Below are 14,090 nucleotides of genomic sequence, written 5' to 3' on the forward strand. Positions count from 1 at the left end.
TCTAATTTGAAGTCCCGTACCATCACATTATTCAAATCAATCAATAATTGATTTCTTTTATTACCATGCACCTGCCTAACACCTGAACCAAATACAATGACACTATCAATTATATTTAATTAGCCCACTTAAAAAAAATAAGAAGTTTATCAAATAAGATGATATTTATCTTTTTCGAGTATGTATGTATGTTTCGCGATATGTTAGTTGGTTGTATTGTGTAGTTAAAGGTGATTTATTCACTTATTTGTCAAAACGACGCTTACTTTTAATATAATATAATAATCCCAACCCATATTATATACACAAACACACTCACAATTCAAAAAAAATATTGATTTCAAATATATATTTATTTAATTTAACTTTAAACTTAAAATTATAAATTAATATTTTATATATCCATTAGAGCAAACAGTTAAGGACTATTTAAACGCATATTTAACTTTACTTATATTTGAAAACATATGTAATTCCTAATTAAGCAAGGCAGGACAAATCGATTCGAATATGAAGACCGACTCATATCATTCGTATGTGACATGTATGTACGTATGCATAATATGGCCATATTTTTTTAAATAATTTATTTTAAAGGGAAATCTCATTCCCTGTTTATAATAAATACTAAAAATGTAGGACAAAAATCGCGTTTATTTATAATTTATGGATTTATGTATTTACGGTATCGTTTAGCTGGTGCCATCGAATGCTAGATATTATAAAGTTTAAAATCACAAACGGGACTGCTAAAATGCAGTTGCCGCCACTGTTCGGTGCAACAAAGACCTTCGTATGATTCCTGTTTTCCTAGTAAAAGTACTGCCCACGTTATGCCACATTGCAGTTGCCCTGTGCAAAGAAGTTACATTTTATTCGTGCGACAAATGCAATTTAAATGAAAAACTAAAGTTGTCAAAAAATAATTCATAATAATCAATAATTATACAATATCTCTTTCAAAGCTTTTAATTCTTACTTTTAAGACTAATTCTTAAGTAAGTTTAATCAATTTAATAATAGATACTAGTGATACCTAACAAACGAAATGTATTTATTTATTTTATAAATTAAATTGTATATTATATATTAATTTACTGAATGAAAGTTTTACATCATTCTGATTTTATTTTTTTCCAATTTTTTTATCAGTTAATACAATCCTGATGATATTCTCCTCTGCAATTTTCATTTTAGTTTGTAGTTGCATGTAGAATATTGTAACCTTAAAAAGTAATCTCTTCAAGCAACATGTTGTCCTAGTACCTCATTGCAATCTCAATGCAACTTCACTTTACTGCATGCACGCTGTTTAAGCGACAAGTCTCTATCAAATCAATTCCTATTGGCGGCAAGGTTTTATTCTATTAACCCACTTTATTTTTTAATAAGCAATAGTTTAGAAATATAATATAACAATAATTAATCAATTGAGAAGTATAATTAAATTTTTGGTCACAATATAAATTATTAATTTGTATATAATTCAAATTAATCTCGAAAATGTTTATAATTAATTGTTATTAAGTAGGTATAATAATATGAACAATATTGTGAGATAACAAGATTAACTTTATTGAGATATTGAGCGGAGCCGTAATTTTTTATATTATTTATCTTTCGGCAACAGAATATTTTAAAGCAAACGGCATATTCGCTGCCTATTTTAAATTAAGAATGTAACTGTCGCCTTTGTAATGCCAAAAAAATATAATATTTTATTTTTATTATTTTTTATTGATGCCTCAAGATGCCTTTTTAGGTCAGGGAAACGAATAAAAGGACGGTTCAATCGAGAAATGTTGACATTCTAGGCAGATAGATAATATAATTTTGATCTGATTAAATGAAATTCCCAATAATAAATAAGCTAAATAAATTCTTATCTGAAGATTGGAATTAAGAACAAAACAATAAATTTTAGTTCAATAATTGTGTAAAGAAGATAGATGACAACGAGAATTATTTATTTTTTAAATTATTATGCATATTGCTTTCATTTCGCGCGGACTTGCACACAAACAGGACAAAGTACACATGACAGACAAAATATTCTCATAATAATTTTTACTCCCTAATAATCAATACCTCGAAGCGTATATTAAAAAAAAAAGCGCGCGTTCACCGGTCACGGAGAAATTGACTTTTCGGCGGGAAGTTTGGATTCTTCGGACATACTATATTTGAGTCATAGAAAATATGCCGCCGTTCTCGTTGGTTTTGTTATTAATTATTATTGAAAGTCATTAATGTTAGTATTGATTGTTATATATACCCCTGCGATTCTGTTCGCCTATTACATCAATGCACTTAAAATTGCACTGCCGTTGAAGAAAGTGAAAAAAAGTTTGAAAAAACATACACAACCAGAGGGACTTTCTAACGGATGTTGTTTTTTTATTAATCTATCAATTTTGCATAATTTGCAAAATATAGGCAAATAAATAACAATTCAAACATAATTTGAATTCACAATTATTTAAAAAATAAAAAAAAAATTACGATTTCGGTTAGTTGGATTTTCTTTACGTGCATATACATAGTTATTTGATTGCAACCTAGTGCATTCTAGTACTAGGAAATCAGACTTCCACTAGAGTTAGCATGTCTTAGTACATTGATAGCTATTGTATATATATAGATCCTTCTCTATTTAAAATAAAAATTCAGAGTAGTTAATGCAAGTTAAAAGTTAAGTTTAAAGTTAAGTTATACATTGCTAAAAAAAGCTTGAAAAAATTGCCTTTAAAGAAAATTAAATGCATAATATTATATTTATAAATTAATATTTTTTAAAAGTCAATAGATAAATATTTTTGACATTTAACCCTTAGTAAAAATATATAACAGAATTTTTGTTTTGCCTAAAAAATTAACTATATAAATAAATTAAATATCTGTCCAGCCCACCTGTTTGGATGCCTTCAGTAATTTTAACTTTCGGCAACGTATCACAGCAATGTGGTAGAAAATAATACAATACTAGTAATAATTACAATTATTTGAGACAGATACGACATTTAAAATAACATTAAAACTCGGTCCAAACGTGACATCGTTAAGTGATATTTTATAGTCACGTAATTCACAGTCTCAGAGTGTAAAAACTTCTAATTGATTTCTCATCCCACTAGTCTTAATGTACTAGAGAAAGAGCGATCGGGATCCTGAAGAATTAAAAAAAAATTAAAAATTAAATTACCTTACCTAATTAGTTATTAATAATTATTTATTTAGACAGATCTTGTATTTTTAAAGATATTTAAGATATTTTTAAAGTAAAATAAAATTATTAATAAAAAACGCACAATAATAAAATCTACAATGTATCCTTAATCCCGGGAAGTGAATTAAGTAAGACCACAGAAAACGTTTCTATATCTAGTTGCAAGGTATATTGAAATGTAAATTTATTGAAATCTATTGAATTGTATAAGTAGATTGCTTTATGAAACAGCTACCATATCTATTTAATCTGAAGCTTAATATGAGCACGGGTAGCGAATCATTGACGCACTATGTTCACCTACAAGAAGAATTAAATGCAAAGAAAAGAGAAAATAATTATGTCTTGCTCATATGCCAGTACACTATTAAATGAGTTATAATACTTTAATTTCAATATATTTACAGAAAAAAAAAAAATTGATTAATAAAAAAAAATAATTATAAAATATAAAACATGGACTATTTCTTTATCTTTAAGTAATAGTTTTTTTTTAAAGTTTAATTTTTAACAATTCAACTTGTGTACAAAATTGTGTATTTGGTTCTATTTATTAAAGCGGGAATTCGCATTTAATAGGGAATACGAAACACTCTCTGTGATATCTGTTCTCCTAGTAAGTACAGTGCAGTTCGTTGCAACATTGAATCGCAGCAATTTTCTTGCGAGATGCATTTTGCAAAATTCGTTCACAGCTTTCGTTATTTATTTTTTTTATATTGAAAATTATTTGTGATTAAATTAAAAAAGGGTTAATAATGTAATATTTATCTTTTAGTATAATATTTATTGTATATGTAATGAAATTATTTATTTAAGTTAAATTAAACAAAATGACGATCAGGGCGAAAAAATAGTGCCTTTAATTAAGTTAATCAATAATTTACTTTATTTTTTAAATAATTGAGGTTTGTGAAATGTTTAAAATTCTTTTAAAAATATAACTTACAAATTTAAATTTTTCATCGTAGTATAAAAATAAATATAATTAGCATGTTAATAACGTTTTATTTAAAAAAAAAAAAACTAATTTTCTCCGAGGCAGACTTTTTTAGAAATAACAATGACTTTATTGACTGTATACAGTACTGTACATAGAAAATTAAAATTATATCATCTATTATCTAATTAAAATTATAATATAATGAATGAGTTGTTTAACTTTGTGTAGCAAATAAATAATAATTAGCCACAGTCACTTGGGAATTATCGTATATATAGACAGAGATTTAATTAAATAACCAATACAAACAACACACACTATCTCAAATACTTTATCCATTAGCTGCATACATTGTTGCAACATTGTAAGAGCAAGTACTAAGCTAACAGAGCCACAGTAGAGCTATTCGCCTGCAGTATACAGTTAAATGATAAATGACAATATGTGGCAAGGATTGCAACATTGTATATTTTTTTTTATAAATATATTTATTTGTATAAAAAGAAAAATCAAAACAATTATTATCGAAATTCAATATGCCATACCAAGTTTTAATCAAACAAAAATAAAATTAAAAATCAGTTTCTTAACAATGTTTAGTGAGTTAAAAACTAATTTAGAAGAAACTTTAGTATACTAAGCGTATATAATGTAGTTCTTAAGGGTAACTTAATAAGGTAACAGCCGCCAGACGACCACTGACTCACCGCATCGAGTGAACCGATTCGTAGAACATTTGCTTAATATTTTATATACTTTGAAATGACTAATATGATGACCACGTTAACAGAAATCTAAAAACCATCATCTTGATCGTCTGGTGGTTTTAGGCTACGGTTTTAGGCGTGACGTCACACTAAATTTAATATTTAGCTCTCAAGAGGACATATACACTCCTGTATTTAGAAAAAAGTATTTTTAAAATAAATGGTGTTGGGTATCAAATGAAAGGACTCAATTCGTACAATTCAAATTACTATGTCACTTCACGGAGTCATTTTTACTATAATAATTATTTCATTGTGTGCAATGAAATTACTTACATAATGTGTAAAACTCCTAATAATAATTTACTGGGTCTAAATCACTGCTTTGTTTTCATGAACTCAATAATGACGCATGTACCTACTCATTTGTGAAAAATTAAATTAAATAAAACTATTGATAAATGGTATTTCATCGTTAACGATCTAGAACGTTATAGAAAAGACAATTTTAAGCACATCACAGTAGTATGATATGTTATATGATATACATAGACATATGATATCCACAAATTAGTTTTATTAGGATCGATTAACTTATTTTTGACACTATGTGCCAGATCCCCCTACATTGCTTATTTAACTAAAATGCAAAGATGAGTTGTAATACATATAATAAAAAAATAAAACAATTTGTTATTTTCTTTTGATGTGATATATTATATTAAATAAAGTAATAAATCTTATTTCAAATAATCACTACGTATTATTGTTCGTCAACTTAATTGAAAAATATCGCTATAATTATTTCCTTAACAGCAGTAATCTGCATTTAAAACAGGCATTCCTATGTCAATCGCATTTTTATTTAATAAGACCTCCGCGAAAACACGTGACAAGACTTGATGGGAATATATATAGTAATGTATTTTTAAAATACGGAATAATCATATTAATAATAGTATCACGAGATAATGTACTACGTGACTTAACGAAGTCATTTTTATAATAATTATTATTTGATTGTGTGCAATGAAATTACTTATATAATGTGTAAAACTCCTACTGTATAAAGTGTTTACTAATTTTCAGATTATTTTATGGGAAGCAACACAGGATGTTTAAGTTATTATAGTTATTTTTAAGTCACCAAATAGACATTGGTAATTCTTAAATTACGTTCATCAAAAAAGGCTTAGACAAGATTTCTGCAGCAATTTCGTTACTAAGCGAGAGATGTTACTCGCTTACTTCGGTGCCCGGTGGGCAAAAAAGGGTAGGGATCAACAGAATTTTAAAAAAATGGTAACCTATAACCATGTTGATTGGTCACAGTCTAATACTGATACGTTCAGTACTTTTCCCATGATTGAACCACAAACAAAAAAAAATATCTGTACATATTATAAAAAAGTCGCTTCCCGCCGTCTGTACGCTTAAACCTTTTAAATTACACAACTGATTTTAATGAGCTCTTCATCAATCTAATTATCGAAGGTTTACATGCATATTATAGTAGAGATAAGCCGAAAATTTAAATTTTTGGAAAAACAATAATTTTCCTTTTTGTATTTGACCATCAATCTAACAGTTGTACCTATATGTAACCTTATTGTACTCGAGTGTAGCCAGGATGAGCAGCTAGTATATCATATAGCAGAAGTATAGTACATGTGCAACACAAACACAAGGGAGGGACTTACCCCCAAAATGCGCCAATAAAAGCTTCAAATCAAAAAGTAACCAAAGAGAATTAAGTTATCAATATGGAATTAAATTTATTCGCTGCTTTAATAATATATTCATTTGTTATCAAAAACGTAGTTCATTGCCTTTTAAACAAGGTTGATGTCTAACAATCGTTTATAAATAATAATGTCAATAAGAAATAAACAGCCTCAGAAGATATTAGCACGTCGGAATGTGCGAAAAATGTGCATGCTGACAAAAAGTGAGCCAAAATGTAGTCGTAGTTATTTTAGTAATTTAGTCATCAGCACGAAGCACGAAATTGTAAAAAGTACTCTAAATGATTAGGTATGAAGATTAAAAGGTTCTATGTTTAGAGTAATTATGAACATAATAAATTGAAAATCATGTGTTTTTCATTATTACCCTTATTTTTTTTAATTATAAACAACGTGGTATACATGTAACAAGTTTCTCAAGATTTGTTCCCTTCAAATAATTTCCAATAAGTTTATTTATTCTGGTTTAGTTTAGTCCTACGAACATCAGCCATTGATCTGTTCTTACTACTCGGACTAGTCGTACAAGCTCCAAGTATAATAAAAAGAACAAGGGACATTTATATTAGTTGTTTGCGCATTGACAATGTAAGAAAGAGATGTTTAATATTTATAACAGTGCCAACATACCAGGTGGTAGTAGTAGTTGGCCCATTTGCCAATCTGCCTACCTTTTATAAATAATAAAAAGTGCCTAGCAGCATCCACGAGGCGGTCGGCAATTATATATATTATTGTGTTATATATAAATATTTATGTTGTAATTTAATATTGATTAACTTCGTATTCATAATATTTATGTATGAATATTTTTTATATTTCATTGACATATAATGATAAAAAAAGCATTTTTAGTTTAAATTATAATAATAAGTAAAATTGTAAAATTTAAAGTAAATTAAAGTAAACGTCAGATAAACTTCAAAAATAATTTTAGATCGAATTTCACAGAATTTCATCCGATATCATTTTTTTTCACCGATCAGCACCAAATGGATTTTATTACTCAAATTTAGACAAAGCTTTGATGTTTTTTTAAATGTTTTTAAATTATCTTTATCGTAATTTCAAGTAATATTATCGTAACGTTGCGCATCATATAATACATTACATCCATTACTCCACAGTGCGTAGGAAGTTAAGCGAGCAAAAAATAGATTGTCCAATGATTCGTCTCTAAATAACACCTTACGTTTTTGTACCTTTCCATTATACAAGATCATACAATTATAACCTTCCATACACGGAACGCTATTTTAAATAAAATCAGGACAAAAAACTTATAAAAATAATTAGCAATTAGCTTGAGCCACGTTAAATATCAGAAAGTTTTTTATGCGTTTTTTTTTTATTTTATTATATCAGTAGGCGGACGAGTAAATGGTAACCACCTGATGGTAAGTGGTCACCACCGCCCATAGACAATGGCGTTGTAAGAAATATTAACTATTCCTTACATCACCAATGCGCCACCAACCTCGGAAACTAAGATGTCACGTCCCTTGTACCTGTAGTTACACTGGCTCACTCACCCTTACAAGCCGGAACACAACAATTCTGAGTACTGCTGTTTGGCGGTAGAATATCTGATGAGTGGGTGGTACCTACCCAGATGGGCTTGCACAAAGCCCTACCACGAAGTATGTATCGTATCAATTTTATTTCGTTTATTTGGTAAATTAATTCACTATAATATTGTATTTGACAGTTGAGTTCAGAGACAACATTATAATCTTTAGGTATGATATGGTAGATATAATTGTTTTTATATTTTTACAAATGATCATGAGTTTAATACGTTTTGATTATAATTCTATACCCTTATTTGGATATCGCTAGCAATAACGAAACAAATAAAATAACAAATTTTTACTACCCAATGATGTGACGTCACTATTAGGTTGGTCGGCAACCTGAAATCCACATCGGGCCCTCGAGATAATATACCTAATTAAATTATTCCATTTTTTGCAACATTACCACCTACACAATGAGGGCCACTTACGAATGTTTTAAGGACACTTCCTCGTTTATGGTAGAGGAAAAAATACAACTTACCTGTTTCCTGATCATGACGTGACTGACGCGTCCGCGTACACGCACCGAGAGCACGTACTCGCCGGGGTGCGTTTGTGATTCGCGCACTAAGAACGACCCGTTCCTGCCTTTCTCCATCATCAAATGCTCCGCTTCTTTCGCAGACATGATTCCATGGTACCATCTGAAATAGTCATTTGTCAGTAAATTGTGTTCTTTCATAAAGTGTTTCCTGTTTATAATTGAAATTATAGTGCTACCTCTATCCTGGCACTTTGTACTTTAACAACTTACAATGATACCAGTACACATTATTCCAATCATCGTAACGACCAACGACTGCACTAGCATTATATATATTAGCGTTATGGAACATCCAATAACGAAATGACTACTCGAGGATGTGGTGTGTGCATCATAAAATTCATCAAAAGATATATATCAAAAAGTGTAAATAGATGTAAGCAAATACATTTTTGTTGCGACATGTTTTTGTGCAAGGAAATTACTAATCATGTTCTTTTAAATATGGCTACATGTGTCTCTGCGAGTGCTGAACGGTTCGTAAGTTTGTTTTTAATTACAAAAAGACACTGCCGGATTTCTAAAAGTATTTTTGAAAAAACAAAGAATAAATTTATTTAACTGGAAATTAAATAACAATAACCTATTACAATCTACTGACGATTCCACATCGATTTGTCATAGTCTCATATCAGTAAGTTCAGTAGTTTTCACGTGATTAATAAATATACATATGTATATATCAATATATGTTGGTTTTTTTATAATTATAAAGTCTCTATAATCATTTCATTCATCTATAATCATTCATCGATTTGGTTCAGAATATAAAGTTAACATGTCAACATACTTAGAGACACATTTAATGTATAAATTAAGAAAACTTCAAGTCGGTCTGTAAGATTTTCATTCTATTAAATATTGATTAGCTTTATATTTAACTTAATTCATCAACGTTCACCGTTTTCGTAATGAAGATTTTGATAACTTATAGATTAGATCTTATCATTTGTATTTGTTTTGTGCGTATGTTTTATTTTTTATTGAATAGATTATAGAAACTATTCACTCGTAAATTACGAGAAAATATCCACAAATGAGGGTAGAAAATAGTCTCTCTAAACGATACTATTCAACAGTTTATTTAAACAGCGTACTTTTGAGGACTTACCTATATTTCATATAAAAATATTTGAGAGCAAAATATCTAACATGTCTAAGCGGTGTTCATGTATAAACAGACTTATTTGCCCTGCTTTTGACTAACAGCGACTTCATTTCTGTTTAGGTATTGTAAATATTCAAACATTATATTTGTTTGTACATCAATGCATATTTTCGAAGTCTTTTATTTTAATTCAAATTAAGTTTTAGTTGCCGCTTATTCAATCTAGTTATCTGGTAATAAAGAAAAAAAAACTAGTAGAAATTTATTAATACCTAATAATCGTTTGTCCCGACTGACTATCACAATAAGCACACATGACACACAGCTAATAATTACTGAGTCTAGAAAGCTAACATTTGAAGCATAGGTTTATTTTATTAAATAAAAATCAGACAAGAAAACACTTTTTTTTTAATTTGAAATACATTAATACATTCATTGTCAAAAACTCCTTAGACTTTTTTAATAAATGTTACACGTACAATATAACAGTTTAATTTTTTTCTTATAAATGTTGTTTAGAGGGCGTTGAGTTAATCAGTGCTGCCTTGTTCTTCGTCTGTCAATTTAAATGTCAAATTAATAATGTCAGAAAGAGAATTATTAAAGTACAGTATTTAAATTTAGTTTGTAAAAAATGTTTATAAGGTCGTTAATATTTATTATGACATTGGAAAATGAGTTTTATACTTCTTAATATAAATCCCATTTTCCAATATAACCATTTTGATGACTTAGTGTTTCTACCTTTCCAGTACTTCCTACGACGATATATGCAATAATTTTCACGATTATTTCCATTACATTACCATTTTAATAATCAAACTGATTTATAATATGATTTTCTCACTTGTAACATTAATCGGATTCAATGAAATCGTTTTAAATTGTACGTAATACATGAAATATATTATAAATCGTTCGGTGTAATACTTGTCAAATAAAAATAATAATTGTAAAGAGTAATCGTTAATTGACAACATCAATAAGAAATAACTTTGCAACTTCCGCGGAAAATAATATTGATTGCAAACTACCGCAATATTTCCTGCTACGTTGAGCAATTTCACTATTACGTATTATTAGGGCGCATCGCATCGCTGATGCATGGTTTTTCCAAAGACTAATGACGGGTAGCGCTTGGAGCCATCCGAATATTATTGTAATTACATTAATTGATTCAACGAAATGACTACTTAAAGGTACCTTCAAACTTTTTATTAAAAGATCTACTACAGAAACAAAGAGAAGACAAAACAAAAATCAGTATAATGCTATGACATTTCGATTTAAAAAAATCTTAAATATTTAATCATATTAAACAGCTTCAATGTTAACTAGTTGCGTAAAACTTAATGTTATAATTAATTCTTGTTATTTTCTGTGGGAACGCTGATCAATTCTTTACGCTTCCTTTTATATCAATTTCATAGTAATAAATAATGTTTTTTAGCTCCTTGCTTACATTACATTGCCTATTCAACTATTAATTTATCTAGTGTTACGTAATTTCTATTTTTAAATACAAAGTAAGTAATTATTTTTATAGAAATTATACAATAAACATTTGTAAATCAAAACAGTTAAAAAAAAAACAATCGCGTGATGAATTCGCGCATGTATTCCAACAGCATTTATGTATGTACATGCAAAATACTACAAACCGGTCCCACTCCTCACACGCAGGTGATTGACACCACATCCGCTCGAAGCATTCGACATTCATCTTTAATCTGAATGATATAAAGATCAATTCATCCGACATAGTATAGAACAACTAAACCATTTATAACCAAATTTTCACCTTTGCTTCTGTTTACATAACTTGACATATATTAAGGCAAAATTTTACGCTATTTTTTTCTTACATAATTTTTTTATAATTAATAAATACCTTTTATGTGAATTAAGATTTATTAACGAATGTGTCAATATTATTTCTAAGTAATTCTCATTACATTATTTTGTAGAAATAACAGTAAAAACAAGCCAATAAATGGGTGATTAAGAGCCCGTTAAAGAAAATTATTAGTTTATTTACAGCGTGTTTACTTCAATCCTGATATAAACAATGCCTCGTTAATAATAAATATAAAGTCCAGGTTCGAACGGACGTACGTTCACATGAAGTAAAATATTAGTACAATATCCTAATGAAAGATTGAACTACCTGTATAGTTTATTTACAGTTACTCTTTGTAATATGTTTTGTATCGAATTCAACAAAACTTTAGAACGTACCTACTTACTATAAAATTGTAGTTTGCTTACTGCTTATATTACAACCCAAAAACACACTCAATTTTGAAATTTAAAAGAGTTGACGCTGTAACTATTGTTTGTAAATGTTTTTTTTTTTTTTTTCATTTAATCATACGTGTGCCATTAAGCATACCTGTCATTGTTCTTTGTAGTTCTTTTGAATTGAAATTAACAATTACAGTAACATTGATCACTCTGATAGAATCAATCATTGTATCTACACGAGACGTGAGGATAAGCTTATAACGAAAAGTTTCGGACTCCGCAAAGTCAGTCTTGGGGCAAGGTATTAGTTTCTATAAAAAAACCGCAATTTTTTTTACACTTTGCCGATTCATAAATTTAAATCATTTGTATACATTAATAAAAAACGATATATATATTAATTATATTAAACCAACATAACTTTGTATTTTAAGTATTGGCCAAAGAGTAACTACTAAATTTCTGGCCGGTTCTTCTCGGTAGAATCTACATTCCAATCTATTTAAATAGTTTATTTTGATTTTGAAATATTTGCTTTAGTTATAATTGCTTTTGTGGTGCAACACTGTTTATTATGAAACGGTTTCAGAGTAGGTGTTAATAGTATGGTAACGTGACAAAGGAAATCGTAACTTTTATCTAAGAAGGATACAAACGTCACTGAGGGTAATAAACTTTGCAATTCTTAAACAATACAAACTCATTGATTTCTAGTAATTTATATTACCCGCATACTGTTTTAAGTCAAATTAATTTACGTCACTAGTGTCTAACATTTATTAAGTATATAAAACTACGTATTATAAGTAACTTTAAAATTCAATATTCAATTAGATTTTTGTAATATTAACTTGAAAAACACGATACATATAAATTAAACTTTTTATTGTTTTGTAGTTTCGATATTGAACTGAACACTTCTAGGTATTCTAAAAACTTGATGACTAATTCGTATATTGGGTGTTTCCCTCACGAGATACGCATCTCAATATTCCATGACATATACAGGTAGGAATAGGTATTGCGTGCCTTTATTTATTTTAAACTTATTACGTTTTGCATTCTTCAAAAATATCACCTATTGTACATATTATTCCAAATAAAGTAAGTACATCAAAATGAGTAATCATGGTTAGTAAGGGCTGATTGACCATTTATTATTAATAATTACATGGAAATATGTAAGTATTTATTCGTCAAGTACAAATAAGTAGTTACAAAATCATTTTTATGTACGTTGCAAATGATTTTTCATTACCGAGAATTGTTCTAATTCAAGTGCGATGGCAATAATACCGTATAACACTTACTTAACGTTAAAAATTTAAATCGATTGAAAGAGTTGATTAAGACTTATATATATACAGTATATATGTTATATATACTGTAATAGCTAATAAATACTGTAATGCTATGTATATAACACCAAAATAATAATATTATCGTACTTTCAAATATGTTAAAGCATACATTTCGTTACTACACACCGTGTGTACTTGTTTAAAGTTGATATCATAATTTGTTTTCGAGATATGCGAGACAACTTTGACATTCAAGAACATAATATAATGTACATAAATATTTTTTGGTATTTTAAAACGAACCACAGAATCGAAATCAACAGATTGCAAAAGAGTTACTTCGGAATTTGATCTTACAAAATGGGAAACTAATAAGTACCTATTTATTTGCATACGATGATCAAACATGTCTTAAATTTAAGGTCGGTTTAAGGAGTAATCGGAAATGCAAGTAAATCTGTCAGAGTTACGAGAGGCAGAGATGAATGAGGTGCTCGAACGGCCTCCGGGCCGCCTCCGCGACCTCCGCTGTTTCGTCACGAATACCACATTGCCAACTGACCACATTAGGAAGTAGATGTGTCTATTTATTTTGTCATACTATTTCGTCACATACTAACATAATCCGACCGATGTAATAATAAACTTTATAACATATATTAACATCTTGCTTTGCTCATAGTATCATTTAC

The 14,090-nt window shown here is 28.6% G+C and overlaps 1 protein-coding gene across 2 annotated transcripts in view; it reads right to left on the reverse strand.

The window, feature by feature from the left end:
* The window catches only part of LOC113404165 (tyrosine-protein phosphatase corkscrew-like), a 30,216-nt gene that overhangs the window by 14,406 nt on the left and 1,720 nt on the right, over window positions 1-14,090 (reverse strand). For both annotated transcript variants that reach the window (XM_026644977.2, XM_026644976.2), the window contains exon 2: window positions 8,680-8,842. In XM_026644977.2, the coding sequence (XP_026500762.1) occupies window positions 8,680-8,842 (163 nt within the window). The remainder of the gene's footprint in view (window positions 1-8,679; window positions 8,843-14,090) is intronic.

The sequence above is a fragment of the Vanessa tameamea genome, chromosome Z (genome assembly GCF_037043105.1).
Source record: "Vanessa tameamea isolate UH-Manoa-2023 chromosome Z, ilVanTame1 primary haplotype, whole genome shotgun sequence".
Lineage (NCBI taxonomy): Eukaryota > Metazoa > Arthropoda > Insecta > Lepidoptera > Nymphalidae > Vanessa > Vanessa tameamea.